Genomic DNA, 23,059 nt, shown 5'->3' with positions numbered 1-23,059 from the left:
TCCAAAATGCTGACATTTGCTGCTTACTCACACTGTTTTGAGGCATTTGTGTTAGGGGAGCGGAATGAAAAAACACATGAAAAAAAGCTTTTGTAAAATCTGTTTATATTAATATGTATATTATTCCACTATGGATGTTGTAATATTTATATGTGGCTTTAATTGGATTTGCATTGCTTTTTAAAGAGTAATCCAGTGATTTTCAGAGTTTTTCTGTCAACTATACAATGAAGACAAATAAAAAGTAAAAGAAAAAGCATATTTCCTAAGGGTAAAATAAGTACGAAGGCTGGTTTACAATACTGTTTACTTAACCATAAATATGTTTTACCTTGGTGAAGTTAGTTTGTCTGATATCTTAGTGTCCTTGGAGGAAAGGGCCTACTTTTAATTTCTGTCCTTGTTCAATCTCAGATGGCCTCAGTTTGCCAGCACTGTTATTAGACATGAAGCCATATAAAACCTTCAGTATTATCACAGTATTGTTAACTTTTGATGAAAAGTTAAAGAAAAATGACTAATACATAAACCCAAATAAATTCACCAATTTTTGTATTGAACCACACCTGAAAATTAGCAGCACTATATAATAATTTAAATAAAGTTTAAGTATAAATAGCCCCAAATGAACAATAAATGTCATGTCATTTTAATGATTTAATGTTTAACTGTTATGAATTTACTTTCCACCTAACTGAAATATGGCTACTGCTAGATTACGTTATAGAAGCTTTATCTCATGTTAATGCAACATCCAATATGATCAGAAGGTTACATAAAACCAACTTCTAACTAATATATAAAAAACATTAGCATTTAAAAAAACATGTTCAATATATAGTGCATTTCCAAAGGTGGCCCTAACTTATGGACATCTGACATGGACATCATGTTTTGGAAGGTTTCTGAGCTGCTTAGCAACTTAGAATTGATAATCATGCAACAGAGGTAGGCTAATGCTGAGTTAGGAGTCTAGCCCCAAGAACTCTTGGTCAAATGTGATGGTGAGCTGGAAATTGAACCCTAGTCTGCTGTATAAAGGTCACTGGAATTAACCTTCACATACAGATATATTTTACAATGAATGTCCAATATAGCCCCCTCCAGGGTGTATTCCCGCCTTGCGCCCAATGATTCCAGGTAGGCTCTGGACCCACCGCGACCCTGAACTAGATAAGCAGTTACAGATAATGAATGGAAGAATGAATGAATGTCCAATATATTTAAATTACAAGAGTAAGTCAATGCAGTGCCATGGTCAAACACTATACTGCATCACTGTAACCAAATATATATATTAATTTCTGGATCTTGTAGATAACTCCATTTTTCATACCTGTCCCTCTAATATGGGACATGTGCGGTTGATAAGAAACTTATCGACACCTAATAAGACATTTAGCAACTGGTCAGAAGACTCATGTATATATTTCATCCTTATGTCATACTATTTGTATTCTACAACCCCAGTGGACATCTGCCCAATCAATACATCATGCAAAGAATGAGAGAGGTTGACCTAACTCTGCAGCCCCTGCTGAGCTACTTCACTCAGTGTGTCCCTGAATCATATTCTAGCGTAAACCCACACAGATTCCACTGCAATTTCCTGCCCAACTCTCCATGCTATTAGCAGGCAAGAGGTGGCCTTCATAAGCTGCTGGCCCTCAGGGTGCTCTAATGCTCTTTAACTCAGCGCCTCTCTCCACAGGGAGATTTAACATATGGCTGATGTGCTGATGAGGGATGTGGCAGTGCAGCCACCTGCACTGCTTGGATAACCAGCAGCTTGAGAGAGAGAATGGGAATAATGGGGGGAAAAGCAAGAGAAAAAGTGTTAGAGGGTGAGAGAGAGAGAGGGAGAGCAGAAGTGGGACGGAGAAAGTATGAGCGATGGAGGATAAAATATAGGACGATGGAAGGGGCAAAGAAGCAAGTGTCAGATAGTGAGAGCAGGGAGATTGCTGAAGGAAAGCGGCTCCTATCTGGAGGAGATAATGTTTTTGATTAAGCTGCAACCTGTCAGAGTGCTCTAGTGAAGATGCTGACACTCAGCCTGTGGTGAATGGCAGCATCACAGAAGAAAGCATTCCCACACCTCAGAGAAAGCCTAAGAAAGCCAGTGCAGATATACACAAATTTAATTTAAAAGAGCATTTTACAAGCATCAATTAGCAAATCATATTTATGAAAAAGATTTTTTTCATGAAGTGCAATGCACATGCAATCCAGTTGCTTTATCCTTAAATGAGGAAGTTAATGATCAATAGAGTGGGTCTTCCACATGGGTGTGGCCATGTTAAAATGTGTTTAGCATAGAATCACTCATCCAGGTCACTAGGTGTAGGTATAATGCCTAATTCATTACATGAAGAAAAATCATTTTAAATTATTATAATTATATATATTATAAATTACTGATTGCTCATTTTATTTGGTAGTAGGACATTTGAGGTGGAGCAACATACACCAAATTCAGAGTATTTTAATCACATTAATTTTAGAGTTAAATGCATATGATATTCTGTACATTTGCCTTTTTATCCCCTTTTTTTTAGATTGTGGATTCATTTCATTTTTGAGAATCCTTCACTCCTGGTGACATTCCATTCCACCAGACATGCAATGCTTACAAATGAGGACATCTGTCTGTTTTGTATGCACTGAATACTATTAGTTCCCCTCTAGTAGATAAAGATAAAGCAGTTGTATTGAAATGAAACACACATATAGCTCTGCTAAGGGATTCTTTATTAAAAAGTAATGGCCTAAACATATGTGTGCCTTTAGCATAAACATATCCTTCATGTGACAGTGCTAATTTCATGGTTGAGGTAAGCCCACCATCTGGGAAAGCTGTAGCTCTATTGCTGTTATGTGGCAAATATATCATCTGTTTGCTGCCACACCTTTGAGCAAATGAGGGCCATCATATTTCACATAACTTTCACCTTGGCCCAAATAACTCATGCATAAATCCATCAGCCATAACCTATAGGCCATCTCCTTATTTCTACACTCACTGTCCATTCTCTCAGCTTCATTGACTGTACACAACTAATTCATAGTTCTACAATTACAGACTATATTTTGCCTGTTGCCCTGCATGCTGTATTTGCATCCTTTTCTACTTCTTCTTTCATGGTCTGGGCCCCTAAAAGACCACAACAGAGCAGTGGTGATTTGATGGTGTATAATGTTCTGCGCTGCAGTAACACTGACATGTCACAGCAGTGGTGTGTTAGTGTATCTTGCTCTGACACAATTTGATCAGACACAGCAGTGCTGCTGGATTAATATATTTTTTTAACACTCTCAACTCACTGTTCACACTATTAGAGACACACACTTTGTGGGCTTACTTTGTAGATGTAAAGTCAGAGAAAGTATCTCATCTGTTGCAGTTTGTTTTTGTCATCCCCTAGTCCTTCATTAGTGGTCAGTGGATGCTGTTATGTTGGCTGGATGTTTATTGATTTTTGGTCTAGTCTCAGTCTAACAGTGACACTGTATTTAGTGATGCATGCATTTCCCTTTGCTCAAATGAAAATGCTTTATTAGTATTTTAAATCACTAAATAACTTCCTTCATTAGTAGATTTATATCAAACTTCACATTCAGTGACAAAATGCTTCTGTGTCTGGCTTTATCTGATGCCCTAGAGTGTCCCCCTTAAATCTTTCTGGCCTATTCTTTTCCTCTTCACCTCTGCATTTATTCTGGGCTGCATTATGCAGGAATATGATTAAGAGTGTGAGAGATGAATGGACTCGATCAGAAGCGCTTTGCTCTGAGGGGCGGCTAGGAGAAGCTTCTCTGGCCTCAAACACTTTGACACTCCTGATCTGCATCTATCTGCATCTAGTCCATCTTTAATTCTGTTTACAAGGCTTTCAGAGCCTAGCCCAACATTTAAAAACAGCTTGTACTCATTAAACCGTGACATTTTTGAAGTGGAAACACTTTTAAGCAAAATATCTGGTAATATTTCTTATCAATTCTGTATTCATAATGCATTATAAATGCATTTATAGGCTTACATAATACTTTATAATGACTGCTATAGGTCTGTATAAATACTCATAAATAGATAGAGCTACATACATAACTCTTTACCGTGACCCTGAATTGGATAAGCGGTTACAGATAATGAATGAATGAATGAATGAATGAACATAACTCTTTATTAGGGCAGTTGATATAATGCTCTAAAACATTCATTTATAAGAACATAGTACATACTGTAACAGCTCCGGAATCTGGGCAGGGCTGGGGTCTTACCAGGAAACTCCCAGCATGCACTGTGCCCCCCACCCATGTTTGTTGTTTTGGGGTTTTGTGTCATTGTTGCATTAGGAGGGTGGGGGATGTGATACCTGACAAGGCAGATAATATCATATATTAGGAGCCTTTTTGACAGATTTATTAAAAATAATGTTGATGTTAGGGCTTAGAGTTGGGATGGGGGAATCATTTTAATTATTTATTTTATTTACATTTCTAATGAGTTGCAGAGGGTGGCACAGTGGCACAACAGTGTTGCTGTCGCACAGCTCCAGGGTCCTGAGGTTGTGTGTTTAAGCCATGCTTCGGGTGACAAATACATTAGGTATGTGTATTGGCTGCTCAAAAGAGTCCATAAATGTGAGTGAGTGTCGCCCCGGAGAAGAACTGGTGCCCCCTCCAGTGTGTGTCCCCCACCTTCTGCATAGTGATTCTGGGTAGGCTTTGGACCCTGAACTGGATAAGCGGTTACAGATAGTGAATGAATTAATGATTTGTGGCCCCGCACTTTAGCAAAACTATGTCAGAATTCATATTTTTGCACCTTTACAGCACTAAGTCACCCCCAACAAATGCCTACTACCACCCCCGGGACAACTGCATGTGGAAGGATAGAAAGCCAGCATAGAAATCACTGAATGTGAAAGGATCATGCTGATTGATAAGTGTAGGGATTGTACCAGATTTTAGACAAATATGATGCTTCAGTTTTATAATAGCAACGTAACAATATGAATGAGCATAACATAATGACAAATTATTTATATTAATACTGATTCTGTTTTCAATCATTTAGGAGTCATTGTGGAACATGGAGAATTGGTGGGGATGAACAATCTGCTGTCAGATTTTCTTTATTTGCAAACATTGCATCAAGGTGTCTGGCTAGTGGCTACAGATCTGTTGAAGTGGGCCTAAGATAACTTTAGCAAAGCAAAACATCAAGCAAGTGCAACAAAGTAATTTATTACTTATTTGTCTAACAAGAAGAAGGCCAAATTGGCACCTGTCTTACATCTTTTTATCTTTTTAAACTTGTGCAGATGAGTAAAACCAATCCATTGTAGGTCATAAAAATGTCTGCCCTCAAGTTGTACAGTGTATGTCGGAGTACAAAACAATTTATATTCAGCTATAATCTTCTCATTTCCCATCTTCACATGCTTCTTATGCTACTGCTGAAACCTATTGAACCAAAAAAAGGTACAAGACATAATATCAGTGCTATGTTTTCTGTATTGGCTGATCTTTTTTGAGAGACTGGTTCCTGCTGCTGTCTGAAGCCTGTGGCTGTGTTTCGTCTTGATTAAGGCTTGGGGAAGGTAAATGCTACCGCGGATGCTGCTGTCAAGCACATCATGATTTTATTGGAAAAGTGTAAAAGGTTGAGGCAAGCAGCCATCTCAGTAGGGGAGCATTAATAGAGGCGATGTTTGACCTGGCGTGGTGGTGAGGGAGAGATGAAAAGCTCATTAAAAGTCATGTAGTGATGCGGATCAGAGTGACGCCCGAGCAGGGGGTGCAATAATGGAAGGTGTGACCTCATTGTTTCAGCAGACTGCATGCTGCTGTGTACATGGCTGCTTTGGGAGATGAGTGAGAGAGAGAGGTGAGACCAGAGATCACACACATCACATCTGGTGTTCTGGTAACTGTGGAAAATGCTTGAAAATCTGGCAGAATGTGCAAAAACCTGGAACAGGTTGTGTCAGCCTTAGTGTAATAATTGTTCTTTAGTTTTGAAGTTATGGATATCTACTAACAGTAGTAGCAGCCTCTTTGAAACTATAGGGTAGGTGATGTCAAAAATCTAGTATATTTCATAAAATGTATTTTTCCTTGACTCCTGAAAAACACACACACTAATTTATGAATTATCATTGCCTTTAGTTCCTGTCAGAAATATCATAAACGATGAGAGCACATGAATGCCACTGAAATGTCATATTTAGAGGGAGCCCTGACTTTCCCATTTGGGGGCAGGTCAATAATGAATCCAGACTGACCAAAAGAAACCATGTGGCTGTGAGGAAATTGTAAAGAAATTATATGCATTTATTTTAGTGTTTGGTCAGGGGAAAATGGACACCACAGTTTACTTCTATTTTTATGTCATCAGATAAAGGAAGTTGATCATGCCTCATTGAAAGAAAATGAAGTGAATAGGACATTAATATTTTGAGTAATGTTTTGATCCCATTAGAATGATTGAATCATGAGTAATTTGGAGCTTATAAATGGACTTGGATCAGTAAAACTCTCAGAGATTGAGGGGATTGAAATGCAGTACATTATGTGCTTAAATAGTTAAATAACGTTTGCATTAAAAAAAGTACCCTAGAGTCAGGTTTACATTCCTAATATATTTCTAACCTTTATGATTTTTACTGTCCTCCACAAGTTACCTAGTGAAGTTTCTGCAAAGCTGAACTGAGGATAGCATTGACAGAGGCTCCTTTCTCCCTATTACAGGTCAGTGAAGCCTCACCATTGTTTTTGAAGCTGTAATTTTAAAGTAGTGTTGTACTATATAATACATAATTCAAAGGGACACTGTGAAGTGTTTTGTCCCCTAAAATTACAGCTTCAATATAACCTTTGACGTGTAAAGGGGAGAATAGCGCCCCTCTTACTGCTCTGCAGGGCTCCTACCCTCAAAACTAGACTGTGCAACTTGAGAATCGTGGAGCAGAGAATTGTGTAATACTTTATGGCTTATATCTCATGGGTGTTTAGCTCGCTACAAGAAGAGTCTATCTCAGTTTTCCCAATACGTACATTATGGCAGAGGCAGCAAAGAGAGAGAGAGAGAGAGAGAGAGAGAGAGAGAGAGAGAGAGAGAGAGAGACCATACAAGAGTTAATGTTGGACTGACTTTACTAAGTGGAGGGAGCTGAGAGAGTAATGACACCCGACAGATGCATTTTTCTTGGTTGGACTATTAAGTAATAACATTTTCTTGCATTTTCTTGATGTGTTGCTGTGTTAGTTAGTGATACATTTTGTTGATTAAAGTGTTATAATCAGAGTTATGAGGTTTAGTGATAAGTGAGCCAGGGTCAGAGAAAGAGAGAGAGATGGGTGTGTATGACCTGTCTTCACGACAGTATTATAAAGGTGAATTTCACTCAGCAACAGGTAGTGGGGAGGTCATGAGACAAAAAAGCCACTTCTTACGTAGTATTCCTTTAAGGTGGAATGTAAACTTGAATAAGAGTCATTTTTAAGAAACTTTCTTATTCTGATCAAACTTTGCTATTTAATTTGGGACAGAAAACTTGAAAATGATGGATACTTGGAAAACAACACAAACTTTGTACGTTTTCTATTTAAAGGGAACATCTATGATTGAGGAGAACTGCAGTACACTCTGGTTTGTTTACATTTAGAAGCTCTGTGTCTTTTAAGGTGGAATGGTATGATTGAGGAAATAAATGGTTGAAGTTTAACTTTTCTGTTTTTATTCATTGCTTGAATTACTACAGAAGGTCGTTTGTAACTCGATTTGTTAAGTTTTATATCAATTTCAGTCTTTGCTTTTATGTAATTAGCAGTCTCCCAAATTTATGGTAGGTTCTTACCTAATAAATCAGAAACAGCAAAATAAGTCTGTATTTCACTTCTGTGGAGCAAGGATAAAGCAATATTCTCATCACTTTTCATGATTTTAAACATTTGAAAGGCTCTTTGCTGTTTTTCTGCCGAGAGGAAGCTTTGCATGTCTGACAGGATCACTTTTTTTTTCTTTTTTTCTTTTTTTTTTTTTAATACTCGTTTACTCGAAACATCATCTGGAATTTATAAAAAGTGTTTTTTGATTGCAATAGTAAATGTTTCCTTTAAGGTGAAACCGAAAAACTAAATGTAGAGTTAAAAAAGAAGCTTCAGATGAGTAATTTGTGACCCTAATTTAAACTCTATTGTTAAAACTAAAGTAAATGGTTTATTTTAAAAGCATTTTTAAAAATATTTGAAAAAATTATATTCTTCATAAGCCACCCACGTGCATGCTCTGTAGTTTGCATGTATCCTCATTTCTACCTTTGTGTGCTTCCTCATAATACTCAATACACATTGATGAAAGCTACTGAGCAAAAATGAGTGTTACACTCACCTAAAACAGCTTGAACAGCTAAACTAATAAAGAAAACCAAGACAGAATTAGAGAATGACACACTGTGCTTATTTCTCTTACACTTTTTCTTGAGGTCTCCTCCTGTTGTGTTCAGGCACTGCATGTTATTTGATGAAGAGGTTTTAAAATGAGGGCTGAAAATTACCTATTTAAATTTTTTAATGTGCTCTGTTGTTTTGTTTACACACAAACACTTTTAGTAGTTTTTTAGATAAACATATTACCTAAAAGTATTTGTATTTTACAGTTTATTGCAGCATATTAGCGGCATGTTGGCGCAGCAGGTAGTGTTGCAGTCACACAGCTCCAGGGACCTGGAGGTTGTGGGTTCAATTCCCGCTCCGGGTGACTGTCTGTGAGGAGTTGGTGTGTTCTCCCCGTGTCTGCGTGGGTTTCCTCCGGGTGCTCCGGTTTCCTCCCACAGTCCAAAATCACACGTTGGTAGGTGGATTGGCGACTCAAAAGTGTCCGTGTGTGTGCTGCCCTGTGAAGGACTGGCGCCCCCTCCAGGGTGTATTCCCGCCTTGTGCCCAATGATTCCAAGTAAGCTCTGGACCCACCGCGACCCTGAACTGGATAAGCGCTTACAGATAATGAATGAATGAATGCAGCATATTATGTTTTTTATTACATAAATAATTAAAGCAATATCTGATTATACTGGCATTAATTTACAGGGATGCTAATATTTAATAATAATTGAGCATTAAATATCTGTACATTTTCAGGCCCCTTTTAACAATTTCTGTATGACATGTGAATAGGAGTCTTGAAAAAATGAACACAGACAACAATGAATGTAGCTCTCCAATAGCCCACATTTGGCCTTGAATGGCAGCGCTGACTCAGGGTGAGTCTAGTTGCCTCAACTCTTATGCATACGCATCACCTTATATGGGCCACATGTCAGGTGTGTTGTGGAACAAATCTGGGCCAAGTAGATATTTGGTCCACATCTGGACCATGCAACACGTGCTGGTAACACAAGTCAAACCTGGCTCATGGCATTTGGTCCATGTCTGGTCCACATTAGACTTGCCAGTGCTGTAACTGAGTTGTTAGTGCCTAATGTGAGACAGATTCGGCCCAAATGTGTCTGCTGTCTTGGAAAGATTTTAAACTGCGGAAGCTATGGGCTGTCAAACTAATTTCCGCTTTCTATATAGATGTCCTTAGTGACTCAAATCAAATTATAGGATAGCAAAGAGATGATTGTGGTGTGACTTATAGTCATTTTTTAATTAACATTATTGCCGCTATCTGTCATTATATTATAAAGCTATTAACATTGATTTGAGTGGGCTAGAACACCAGGAATCTCTGATGTGTGTTGTTCAGAGATTTCTAACACCAATGTTAAGCTTGAGGCTTGGCTGGTACTTGAAGGAACATGAATTGACTGGAATTAATCTGGTGTCCTATTGACTTTATGCTCAGTGAAAAGTCATGTGATGTGCATTGCCTAAATATACTTTACTTGGATGTGTGGTTCTAGGAAAAAACTTATTTAGAGTAGAACCATGTCAAAGGCAGCAATATTATCCACTATAATTGTTTAACTAAGGGTAAACAATATGTGAGTATTAATTATTACTCAACTAAATTGTTACATTACCCCACAATGTGTTTTTCAATAATGTCATGGATGTTATACATAATTAAACCACACTATAACTACATTCTTAATGTACGGAGTGCCTAATTTACCCTGTTTAATTTATTTGGCACACCTCATTTTGTGAAGTCTTGAATAAATGTCATTGCGCTGTTATAGCATTTGATAGAATATCTTAATGATAGTGTTTCTGATCCAATAATGTGAGCTGTTATTTCTAATTTTGTGTGGCATTTTTTTGAGTTTAAAATTTCAATAAATATTTTTGCTATATTACTCAAATATGCTTTCATTTTACAGCTCAAGTGTTAGCCTGCCCTACGTCTCACCTTTTTTATAGAAAAATTTTTTCAATAAGTAAATAATAGCCAGATGACATTTTTGTATTGTGTTGAATAATAGTACACAGGATAACGTCATCATGCCATGTCAAATCAGTTAGTCATACAATGTTGATTAATTGCAGGGACACATTTGATATGAGGCTTTAATCACTTCTCTCTGTCTCTCCCCTGTAGTGACTTTACGCAAGCACGGCCCTTCCCAATGGCGCATGCAGAACATCGCCCAAGAATCTGTGGACAGCTCAGATGATGAGTTTTTTGATGCTCGAGGTTAGTGCCACACTCTTTTTCTTTTGTAGTAACCCGGTGTCCTCAGTACCTCTCTTCAGTGTCTGTGTCTGTCCCTTCAAACCCCCCTGCCTTGCTCTCTTTTTGCCTTCTATTTTATTAGGTGCCACTCAATAACCCTGACACATCAGAGTCAGTCTGGTGTACACAGACACTGCTGAAAGAATGTCACACAGAATGAATATGTTAGTTTTTCTCAGCAATGCAATGGAAACTTGCCTTTTATTCTGCAGTACATATTGTGCCATGATAAGAATAATGCCATAATCACAGTGGTCAACTATAATTAAGAGAATGTTCTTGATGTATTCTGTGATTATGTTCATGAATCATCCATGCTGCAGACACACTGTGTAACTGTCAGAGAGTTTTGCTTTGTTTTGTCGCACGGCATGGCCAACTACTGCCTATTCTGACTGGAAGGGGACACTGAGGTGCATTGTGACCAACCACAAACTGTTATTTTAGCATAACAAGCAGTGGGTCACTGTTTCCCACCGGCCTTTTTTTGCTGTAGCACCAAACCTATACATAAATATATGTATATATTTTCTCATTTGCTAACTTCTGACTGCTTCAAGCAAATCTTTCTGATATATTTTTAGAAAAAAAGATTTTTGCTGTAGATTGCTGCTGAGGCATTAGTTTGCCACTGGAAAGTAGTAAGTACTTAGGTTCTAATAAAAAAAAAATATCTTGGTTTGGTAAAACACAGGTAAGAGAAATGAGTACACATGGCACTGCAGATCACCGTTCCTGAGACTAAATCTAATCTGCTGCTGTCCAAGAACATCCTTTGTTCACTTGGGCAACTGTGGGCATATTTTTTGCCACTGAAGCTTCCCTAAATTGTGCCCACTTTAGCTAAAACACTGCAGCCTGTGCAAAAAAAAACACTTTTACTTGCTGTTGCCAGTGAGAATATGCTCTGAAAAATAAGGTTTAACTGATGAAAGCTGTGCTCAGAAGGCCATAAAGAAGGCCATACTGAATTGTTCAATATTTGAGGTGCAATGTTAAAATCGTGTGAAACATTCCAACTCATCTTCATTCAGCTGCGCTCACTGATGCAAGTCTCCAGCCATTGTTACATCTGCAGTGACTTCCTGAAATGGCACATTTACTCCGGAAATCCCTCAAATTCAGATGAAACATAATAGCTATTGTGTAGGTGATTATAGGAAACCATTTGTGTTACAGCAGTTTTATTCTGTTGCTTTTAAAATGTATTTGTTGTTATTGGATGTTCATAAACCTTGTTTGATGGTTCAATGAACTGAACAATGTTACCATATAATGTTGCATGGGCAGAATATAATATTACAGTTATGTTGCAAAGATATTTTATGACTGCAGTATGTGTACAAGCAAATTTGTGCTGTGGTGAAATATATATTTTGCAGTCCTATTTCATTCAGCTAATAAGAAAAGAGGAATCATTAATAAAGCGTATAAGTCATGGACCATCATTTTATCTATGAGCCGCTTAATATAAAGATGAACTGCACATCTGCTCATTTAACCACATTTAAAGAAATATATGTATGGTGATATGAAATTAGCGGATTAGTGATAAGAGAGTTTGAAATGTATGTAAATGTTGGGCCTCAAGTGTACTGTTGTGTAAAGTTAAACACAGATATGATGTTAGATTGATTTCATTACTATTTTTTTTAATATGCATTAGGCCTATGGCCCTACATGTGCCCTGCAGATCTTTAGTTACTTAGTTACTTGGGTGGTTAAATTACATTAATTTACACATAAATTACATGTGTTTGAGTATTGCTAGATGTGCAGTAGATGTTGACTGGTCATGCACTAATGTGTGGTGCACAGATTCAGAGTAGAATAAAAAAAGAACAGAGACTCAGAGGAAGTCCCAGAGAATGCCACTGCTTAGCTAGCTGTGTGTGTGTAGTGGTGTAATTAAAAAGGCAATTCTTCATTAGAGGTGAAAGCAGCTCCGCAAGCCTCTCTTGAGGTTTCCAGGGAAATCAGCAAGTCACGTATTTTTATAAATGCATGCACACACTTTTAATTATGGACTTTGTGAAGCTGTCTGTTTTTCTAAAATTAGCCATTAGCCATGACCTTATTATTGTTTATTAAGGTTCTGTGTTTTTTTTTGGTGCTCTAGAGCTTTAGTAATTAATATTAGCTTAGAGTGTAAGTATCCTTTTTTGAACCAAATTTATGCATGCAACAATAAATTAAGGCTCCATTTTTTAATTGTGGTTGTCTACTCACAGGCTCCTCTAAGCATTGGCATAAAGTTATGGTGGGTGAATGTTTTATTGGCAAGAATGTCTAGTAGCATGATTTCCACATTCATTCTATGAATTTCTTATTCATACTTCAAGAGAATCCCCTGGCCTGTCATGTAACACAGCTGTTTAATTACAGTCCAGATGTTACCTGCAGATAAAAACCAAGGCTCTTTTCAAATCTCCACTGTTTTCATGCATTTTTATTAATTTTTATTCTCAGTTAAGTTCCTTGAAAAAAAAATGCATGAACAGACAGAGATGATTGTCTTATCTTGTTTCTTAAATGTGGGAACCGTAATCAGAAACAAAATTGAGAAACACATTGTTAAAAAACATCACTGCATAATGTACTGTTCATTAATCATTATTGCAGTGTTGACCTTCACACGGTTATAATAGAAGTGTGCAATATACCAGTGAGGCTCTATCTAGTCACATAGATGATGCTCTATCCAAATGAATGTTTTTCTTGTGTTCTGAAGATGCTGACTTCATATTCACTTATGATTTTGGGTTTTTGAATCGCCTTCACCAAATATATATAAGCATTTGACAATGTAAATATTGATCAGAAATAAAGCAGCTCAGTCCTATAATACTATATTATAGCTTGTAATGAAATTATATAGCATTTGTAATTTTTTACAATGGCTGAAATCTTTAAGTCATCTAATCATAGGGGGATTTTGTGCTTTTAAAATCTGGAAAATCTCACCGTAGATTGCCAATATACATATGGAAAACAGATATAGCAATGGTTAAATCAAATAATTTTTTTCTTTTATTTCCCCTTCTAAACTACTTTTTTGTTACATAATAATTAGCTTTGTGTGAGAATAGTTTGTCTGGGTTGATCTCTCCAGTTTATGTTTTGATTATTGCATTGTTTTTTCTCCAAATCAGTCAGTGCAAATTATTCAAGAGAATGAACAAAACACATTTGGTAAATTGGGTTTAAAGATCATGGCAAAATATGGTAATTGAATTAGTATTTTCCTCTTCAACAATATTTGCATAACTGCACCGACTGTTCCCACTGGCAGAGATATGCTTAAGGAAAGAGATATGGAAGTGTTCTGAGGAAAAGATACTGAAAGAGAGAGTGAGAGACATAGTCAGGGTGTGATTTCTCTGGGCCAATGACAATGAACCTCGAGGATATTTATTTATTTCCCTTTGACTAGTGCCATCATCCCCCCATCCCCCCATTGCTATACGGCAGCTGCAGGAATAAAGCCGTGAGAAATGTATTACACTGTCAGAATTTATTACCAGGAAATACTAAAGACATAAGCTGCAGTAGCTACAGCCAAGGCACAGAGGAGCTCCCTATACATTACACTGCTGGATACCGAATAAGTACTTTGCCTGCTTTCCATGGTGCTGTGACACAGAGTAGATATTTGTACATTTTTGAAAAGCAGAGGTAAAAGCTGTAAAATGTTCAAATGTTAAAAAGCTTTGAAAGTGCTGCAGTATTTAGAATAAAGATATCTGTCATCTTGTCACGTGCCCTGGTTTCCTAGAAATGTGCCTAGTCTTTTTTAATGAAGCTCACAGGTGCTCCCTGTTTATATGTGTATATAAACCATGTTCTGTTGTCTCAGTTTGTCTGTCATTGGTTTAACTGCTCTGCTAGATCAGTGGTGTCTTGTGTGAATCTAATCTTTATATTGCTCATATACACCGATCAACCATAACGTTATGACGACCTCCTTGTTTCTACGCTCACTGTCTGACTCCACGTTTCTCACGCGCCCCCCTGTGAGAAAGTCCAAACCAAGAACCATTATACATCATTTGTATTTACAGTTTTATACAATTGCTAACAAGCATTTACCAATACCTAAGACACTTTTTCTAAATTCTTATCACAGCAACACAGCTACATCACATGAGCATAATACATAATCATCACATGCCATGGTGTGATAAGTTAATTGAACAACAATGTTAGCATTAGCGTTCATTGTTTAGTTCTATGAATGAAATGGTTCTTTTTTTTCCCCCACAGAGTTCTAGATATTCTGACAATTTATCTGAACTGAAGGCTTTGTAACTCTGACCACTTCCTGCAGAGAGTGGATGTTTCACTAAAGCTGTTTGTAACATGTTGAACCGTAGGAGACGTGATGACGTGGGAAACAGTTTAACCACATTATGTTGTTTTTCTCTCGCTGTCCATGTGTTTTGGACATGAGCTTAGATGAAATAAAATGTGTGTGCGCGTGTATATGTGGAGGTGGAGATGTGTGTGTGTGTGTGCGTGCATGCATGCAAGTGTGTTTAGAGGGGATTCACGGATGTGAGTCAGCAGAGGCAACAGCAGGAATTTTAAACCCTTCTTTATTTCACAGATACCTTTCATCATTTCATTTAATTTAGCAGAACCTGTCAAAACATTCAAATATAAACACAAATAAATGCTAATATCCCAACTAATTTTGTCTAGTACGAACATATTTACTCTCTACTCTTATTGTGAATAAATAAGGAACCTGCATATACTCTATGCAACTATCCAAATCTATACTTTTTACAATTGCTATATAGTATCGAGTACAATAATAGTATCGAGCAGGTAGTGTCACAGTCACACAGCTCCAGGGACCTGGAGGTTGTGGGTTCAAATCCTGCTCCTGGTGACTGTCTGTGAGGAGTTTGGTGTGTTCTCCCTGTGTCTGCATGGGTTTCCTCCCACAGTCCAAAGATGCATGTTGATAGGTGGATTGGTGACTCAAACGTGTCAATAGGTGTGAATGTGTGAGTTTGTGTCACCCTGTGAAAGACTGGCACCCCCTTCAGGGTGTGGACCCACCACCACCCTGATTTGGAAAAGTGATTACAGGCATTAAATGAATGAAATATTAATAATAGTATCACATCTTCATCATTTAAAACCAATTCATTCTTCAGTTTATTTCACTACATTTACTTATCAAGCAGATCATTAATTTCAGTCGCAGGAAACCAGAGGTAAACCTTACTAAATGGGTTAAACAGAGGGCATGCTGTCCTACTGATTTAAAAATACTTTTAAACAGCGCTGTACTTTCCGTTAAACTACTGCAGTTAATTTAGCAAAGCTTATATTCTAACTAAAATTTTTTTGTGATATATTTTGTGGACCCCTCTATATTTAGTGCCTTTGGATTGGCATAAATATTATTGCCCAACCCTCAAAACACATAGGAGGTTATGACACACATTTTCTGAGAAAAATACTGTCAAGGTGTGTATCAACGTGTGTGTGTGTGTGTGTGTGTGTGTGTGTGTGTGTGGGCAAACTTTCACCCTGTCTCAAATGCATGTTTTATACTGAGGTGGGGTGTGGAGGTGTGTTGTCTGTAGGTGGTCTGTAAGCTCCCCTTGGTGTGTGTGTGTGTGTGTGTGCCCTCTGTGCTCAGTGTGCAGTAGACATGATCATATTGTGCTGAGAGATGAAGTGAGTGGTCAAAATCACAGCTCCCTGCCAACACTGCCTTCACCTGTCTGACACTGTGACACCAGCACTCAGCCACGCACACGCCTTCATCTCCAGCACAGTGAATGCAGCTCACATACCCACTCTGTCTCCACTTCCTCAGCACTGAGATAGGAACAAGTCTTCATCTAAAAGTCATAAGACATGCTCTTCAGTGAGAAATATAGTATATTAAGAGATAACTTACATTTGAGATGCTTCCAGAGTGGGTAATTCACTGAAATACTGAATGGTCAATGTGGCGTATGAAGGCACTCTATAGGAATAAAAATGGGAATAAAAACCCAGTATATTATGTGCTCATTCTTGTTCAATATTAAATTCATTTGATTTCCAAAGCACGCCCATCACTTTGGTATATATTTTTGACTGAGAAGTCTGGAGTAGCATTTTTTTTCAGAAAACTCTCACTTTGATGGTACCATTTGCTGTCACTGGTGGTACCTTAAAGGATTAATATTCTGTATCTTTAATTGGGGAACATAATTGTACATTATTCTATTTTAATTCTAGATTTTAAAACTGTGTTGATTTCATAGGCCACATTTCATCTCCAAGATGTATATTATGTTCTTTTATATAAGAACAGTTCTATAATGAAAGTTTACCACTATTCACCTTTCCTGGCGAAGGGAATGTAATGTACCTTTAGTGACGAATAATGTGCCTACACCGTACAAACAAACTGAATAGAACTATCTCACATACACAATGATAAGATTTTTTTGTAATAAATAATTAACATACAGGGCGGCATGGTGGTGCAGCAGGTAGTGTCGCAGTCACACAGCTCCAGGGACCTGAAGGTTGTGGGTTCGAGTCCCACTCCAGGTGACTGTCTGTGAGGAGTTTGGTGTGTTCTCCCTGTGTCTGTGTGGGTTTCCTCCAGGTGCTCCAGTTTCCTCCCACAGTCCAAAGATACATGTGGATTGGCCTCTCAAAAGTGTCCGTAGGTGTGAATGTGTGTTGCCCTGTGAAGGACTGGCGCCCCCTCCAGGGTGTATTCCCACCTTTCACCCAATGATTCCAAGTAGACTCTGGATCCACCGCAACCCTGAACTGGATAAGCACTTACAGATAATGAATGAATAATTAACATTCAGATATCAATTTGAATATTAGAATATCAACATTTTTCAGAATCCAAAGTTCCAGTGATTCTGGGTAGGCTCTGTGGACCTGTACTGGATAAGCATTTACAGACAATGAATGAATGTTAGTAGTTATGTAGCATGAATATGGCAGCTGTAACTGTGCCAAACTCTTTACCAGATCTTGTTTGCAGTGAAACTAGATTGTGAAATGTGATTTGGTAAAAGAAGCATGAAAAGTTCACACTCTTCCTGATATTTGAATACTCAGGACGTCAGTAACAACTCTAAACTCACAGCATGCTCGGCTCCTGATGTAGCTATAGCCTCTGCCTCCATATTAATTCAGTATATGTCTCGCCCTATGTCACAGTGCCACCAATCCGACCCCATTAAGAGGGTGAGAGCCAGTGAATCACAGAGATTATTTCAAATTAATAGGACTACTGTAAAAGACTTTTGATAGAATACCATTAAGCCCTGTGTGCCTTGGCTTGGACTCAATCGCCAACCTAATATTTTAGGGAATACTTTGTCATGAGTGGACAACAAGGAGTGCATTCATTTCTCATTCAGAATCATGCCTACTCTGCTCTCAGCACTTTTATTGACATGTTGAAAAATCTCCATGGCTGCTAATCCAAATCTGTTACTGGGGCACCCCTGCATGAGTAATGAGAAAGATTTGTCTGAGTGTGTCTAACCACACCATATTTACAGTGGGATATCAGCACCGGCCTCTGATTTAAAGCAGTTGTAAATTGTTACCGGAGGCAATGTGTGTTCACCATTTATTATGTTACTACTGCAGTCTGTTGTGCTGCCATTACTAATTCATTAGCATGACACCGTGCTACATGACACTGAAAGCACTGAAATTTGTCTAAGCTTATTTTCCACTATTGATTATACAGCGGCTCCTGCGTGTGACTGACTGCCCAAGTGCTCGGATGACCTGCTGGTTCTGCCCCTGCTATAAACCTATGTTAATTACACTAATCAGAATTCACTTGAGGGCATTTTTGACTTCTGTAAGACTAAAGGGTGAGGTGTAATGTCCTCACCCTTCATTTATAAGGCCAGTGGTTCTGCAAAACCTGTTGTACAGGGCCTTCCTTTCCTGTATCAGGTGTTTTTTGTTTGGTTTGGATCATGGAGCGTATGATTATGATTACAGGCTGATGACAGCTGCTCCCCTGGCACACAGATTGTCTGAGCAAACAGGCAAACTAATCACACCTCAGAGAAAATATCTCAATGTGCATAGGGAATGGAGTGTGAACAGTGGCATTATGATTAAATTGCATGACTCTCACCAAAACTAGGTTTGTTAGACCGTATGAATGTATGTTTTATTAGATGATGTTAAATAATAAATATGAATATATTATATGAATATAATGCAAATTATCATATACTTTTCTGGAAAAAACAATGACAACATGCAGAATTATGATATTAAACCATTTTATGATCATTTAAAGTGATACCTCTGCTTCCCAATACTGGATGCCTTTTATAGACAACTTGCCAACACTTGGCAGGTTCATATGCAGCTACTTTGTAGCATCCTCTTCTACTGGTAATATTTTTTCTACGGAGAAACCTTAGATATGTGCAGTCCATTGTCTGTGAAGTCATAAGGTTTGTTTCAGTTCATACTAATTTTGGAACAAGGCATATTGAATCACAAAGTGCAAACAACCAGATCAAAAGCTACATGTATCAGTCAAGCACACTAAAAGCCTGTTTAATTCTAAGGGGTGCAGAGAGCTTGTTTTTTGATACAATATAGCACAGAAATGCCAAGTGCACCAGAAAGGAAAACAAGTAGAATATTATGTCATCTAATAATGCTTGTGGCGTACATGACTGTGACCAGATAGGACTACACAGTTTCTCTCATTTTCTAGAAACCCTGTTTGTTTATTGCTGCTGTGGTAACCAGGAGCTGATTTACTATCCCATTTCTAAAAGGCTGGGACATTTACTAATAGGAAAAAAATGAAATCAGTAATTTGTTTATTCACCTGAAAAATTACATTGTCTCTTCACATTATCTCTTTTAATTGTACCTTTTAATCATTGGGGAATTGAAGATACTGACTGTTGCATTTTTGCAAGTGGAAATTTTGCCCATTCTTGCTGTATACGAGACTTGAGCAGCTCAACAATATGTGGTTGTCATTGTCTGATACTACATGGACACTGACGCTCTCCCATGCCATCACAGATGTTGGTTTGTTGGCAACAGTCTGGATGGACTTTTTCATCTTTGGTACTAATAATTTCCCCAACACAAGCTGAAATATGGGCTCGTCTGACCACAGAATCTGTTTCCACTATCTTTCGGTCCACCTCAGATGACTATGGCCCACTCGCTGGTGTTTCTGTGCAAATTTAATATATGGTTTTCTCTTTGCAAAGTACAATTTCAGATGCATTTTTGATGCAGTGGCAGACACATGTAGCTGTGTCCATCACTCACATTCAAGATTTCCACTGACTCCCTGAATCTTTTTATGATATTATGAAACATTTTTTGGGCTGCCTGAAAATTGCCTCATGAAGTTTGGCATAAACATATGAAACTCAAACAACCAGTTCGGTCAATTTAACAAATTATTGATTTCAGTTTTAATTGTATTTTTATAAGGGGGAATTTTTGGGAATGGGATTTGTAGATGCACCAGATATGCAATCTTTATTGTTACGTAATCCTACCATTTTGTGTTCAGAGTACAGTGGTAGAAATGAAGGTATGCTTTTACTTTCACTGAATATGTTTGAGCTTTTAGTGAGTTAATCTGGTTAGGGCTCAGTGTTATTATTATTATTTTTAATCTTCTCCAGTTTTGTTCACTAATGATTTTTAATGTCCAGCCTGAATTAGACACAGTACACCTTGCAAACCCTGCTAATGTGCAGGATGAGACACTGACAGCGCGTGTAAATAAGCCACTGCAGGTGTTATTTTTCCGAGACTGCTATTGTAGATAACAGTATGACATCTCGGCTAATGACACTCAGCTCTGCTTTGCTCAATGTATTTCCATTTTTAGGATTCAGCTCATATTACATTTGTTTTGGTGCTTTTCTTGATGCATTTTGAATCATCTTTTTTTTACCTTGTGGTTTTTCGCAAGGACACTCTTTAAGAAACATAGTATTTGAAAAATGAAAGGTTTGTTCAGAGGAGTGTGTTGACAGACTGAGTTTTCAAGCATTAGCTATTCATATATTCATGGCCCTTCTAGTGGATCATCTGCTGTAATCTAAAAGTGAAGCCAAAAAAAAAAAAACCCTAAAATAAGAGAAATCACCAGTAGCATGGTATCATTTTGCAGTCTCAGTACTATTTCAGGACTCATTCACATGATATATTTTTTATAGTCTCAGTAATTATAAATCGTATGTAAACAAATTTGTATTAAGGACACATTCTACCACAAGCTCATTAATTCCAAATCTTTTCAAGCATTTAACAACGTGATAAGAGTCGAGAATTCAGATTTGTTGTACATTGCTTCCATTCTGGGTATTATTATGTTTCCTTTTATTAAAGCTTTGTTTTTCCTCTTTCCAGAGATAAGAACCCTATGCCTTTTTAGATTTTCAGCATTTCCTTCTGTGAATTAATTCACTATGCTCTTGTGCCTCAGAGAGACACTTTAAGAGTGCAAAGAGATTTTCCCATGCCATGGCAAATCAAAAATGGTGCTGGTGATCACTTAAAAGGTTCTTCACTCTGTAATTGCAGTCATGAGACTTTAGGTTAACTGTTTGTTATTGAGATCATTTGGTGTATTCATGTGTTTGTGTAATAACCAGCCTCCTTTATTCTGGTCATCAAGGAGAAACTCTCACACACTCAAAAGCAACTTGAGACAACAGGTTTTCTGTTGTTTTCGTAATAATAATAATGTGCAATCATTTGTACTATGTACAACAGAATGAGACATTAACAGCAGTGAACACACATGCACTAGTGCGGTAGGGACTGTGAACACACACCCAGAGCAGCAGGCAGCCATCCTCGGAGCGTTTGGGGGTTCAGTGCCTAGTTCAAAGGCACTTCAGCCATAGATGTTCCTGCCGTTCCTGGGGATAGAACCTGATCCTCTAAGCTTTAGACCAAGGCTTCCCCATAGGCTGCCCAAGGCTGCCCCATTTTTTATAACAGCAGGGGAGTCATTGTCCATGGTAATTAGCTATATGGTAAAGATGTAGTAGATTGTGACCGGGTTTTTATTTCACTCTTTTGTGTATTTTTAATTTTGGAAAGCTGTACACTGATATTTTTTAGGGCATGGAAAAGGCCTCTCACTCTGGATTCTCTTCATGTGCTGACACAGTTTCTGTCCTTTATTTATCCTCCCCGTTTGCCTTCTTTTCCTTCAGGCACTAAGACAGCTCCTTGTTTTCCTTCTTTGTGTTAAATGCATTTCACACCTCAGAAAAGACTGTTTCCATCTCTCTCTCTCTCTCTCTCTTGTCTTGCGCTGTTTCCCTGTCTCCTGTTTTGCTCTCTTGCTCTATGCCTCACTCACTATCTCATCTTGCTGAGTTGTTTTCTCTCCCCATTTCTCCGTCCTTCACTTTCACCTTTTGCTCTCTTATTCTCATAGTATATATTCAGTATTTTAAATTCCCATCTTATCAGCTAGTGCCTGCATGGACAGCTGTCTTATGCCCCTTACCACATGCATGGTAGCATACTAATGGAAATCTGGCTTGAAATAGACATGCATTATGAGAGATTTTTGTGATAATTTATTTCACATACTGCCCCAGAATTTTTTAATTGCATGGGGTAATATGCCAAAACTAAAAAGGGCTACTCTCTTAAATTGAGTTGCTCTGAGGTAAAAGTGTCCTTTAGAACAATTGAGGGGAAATACATGTTTTGGACAAAATATAAGCTGTGATTCCTCAGTGGCTGAGGAATCATCTGATACCCCTTAAAATGACATCATAAGGTAGAGTGGGTAAAATAAACAACTACCTCCTAGGGCATTGTTTTTTTCACTAAGAGATGAATTGTATTGATTTAGAGTTGTAAAATACAGCCTTGAATAAAATATAGCCTTGCCTGAAACATTTCCATTGTGGTCAGTTCCATCTCTGCAGCTTCCCTCAGTTTTTGCTGTGACAGATGACCAAGGTTCGATGACATGTCATACTATGCAAATTAGTAACCAAATGTTCCCGCCCCCTGTTACCACCCCTGATGACACCACATTGATCTCCTCACAGCTAGGCTGTATTTTCTCTGTTGTTGGAGAATGAAATAAACAATGCCGTAGCACTCCACCCCTTCTGCTGTGCAGTAGGATTTAGCTTGGGGTGTAGTTACCCTTTAACATTTAACAGTCAGCATGGCTTTCTTCTTGATAATGTGCAATTGTGACATAAAACGCTGTCTATGCAGCTTTTTAGACAGGCCCTTTATCTCTCTATGTCTCTCTGGCTCTGACTTTTTTCACTTTTTCTATCTTGCAGTCTCGTTCTCATTCTTTCTCATTCTCTCTGTCGGCTCTTGCTCTCT

The 23,059-nt window shown here is 38.0% G+C and overlaps 1 protein-coding gene across 4 annotated transcripts in view; it reads left to right on the top strand.

Moving 5' to 3' along the window:
* The window catches only part of pitpnm3 (PITPNM family member 3), a 103,386-nt gene that overhangs the window by 11,990 nt on the left and 68,337 nt on the right, over positions 1–23,059 (top strand). For 3 of the 4 annotated variants that reach the window (XM_066664385.1, XM_066664370.1, XM_066664360.1), the window contains exon 2: positions 10,553–10,648. In XM_066664385.1, the coding sequence (XP_066520482.1) occupies positions 10,553–10,648 (96 nt within the window). Of the gene's footprint in view, positions 1–6,719; positions 6,757–10,552; positions 10,649–23,059 lie in introns of those variants that run through there. The other variant, XM_066664377.1, reaches the window with a different exon arrangement.

Source organism: Hoplias malabaricus, chromosome 1 (genome assembly GCF_029633855.1).
Source record: "Hoplias malabaricus isolate fHopMal1 chromosome 1, fHopMal1.hap1, whole genome shotgun sequence".
Lineage (NCBI taxonomy): Eukaryota > Metazoa > Chordata > Actinopteri > Characiformes > Erythrinidae > Hoplias > Hoplias malabaricus.
The sequence above is the reverse complement of the archived record's forward strand: the minus strand, read 5'-3'. Positions and strand labels throughout refer to the sequence as shown.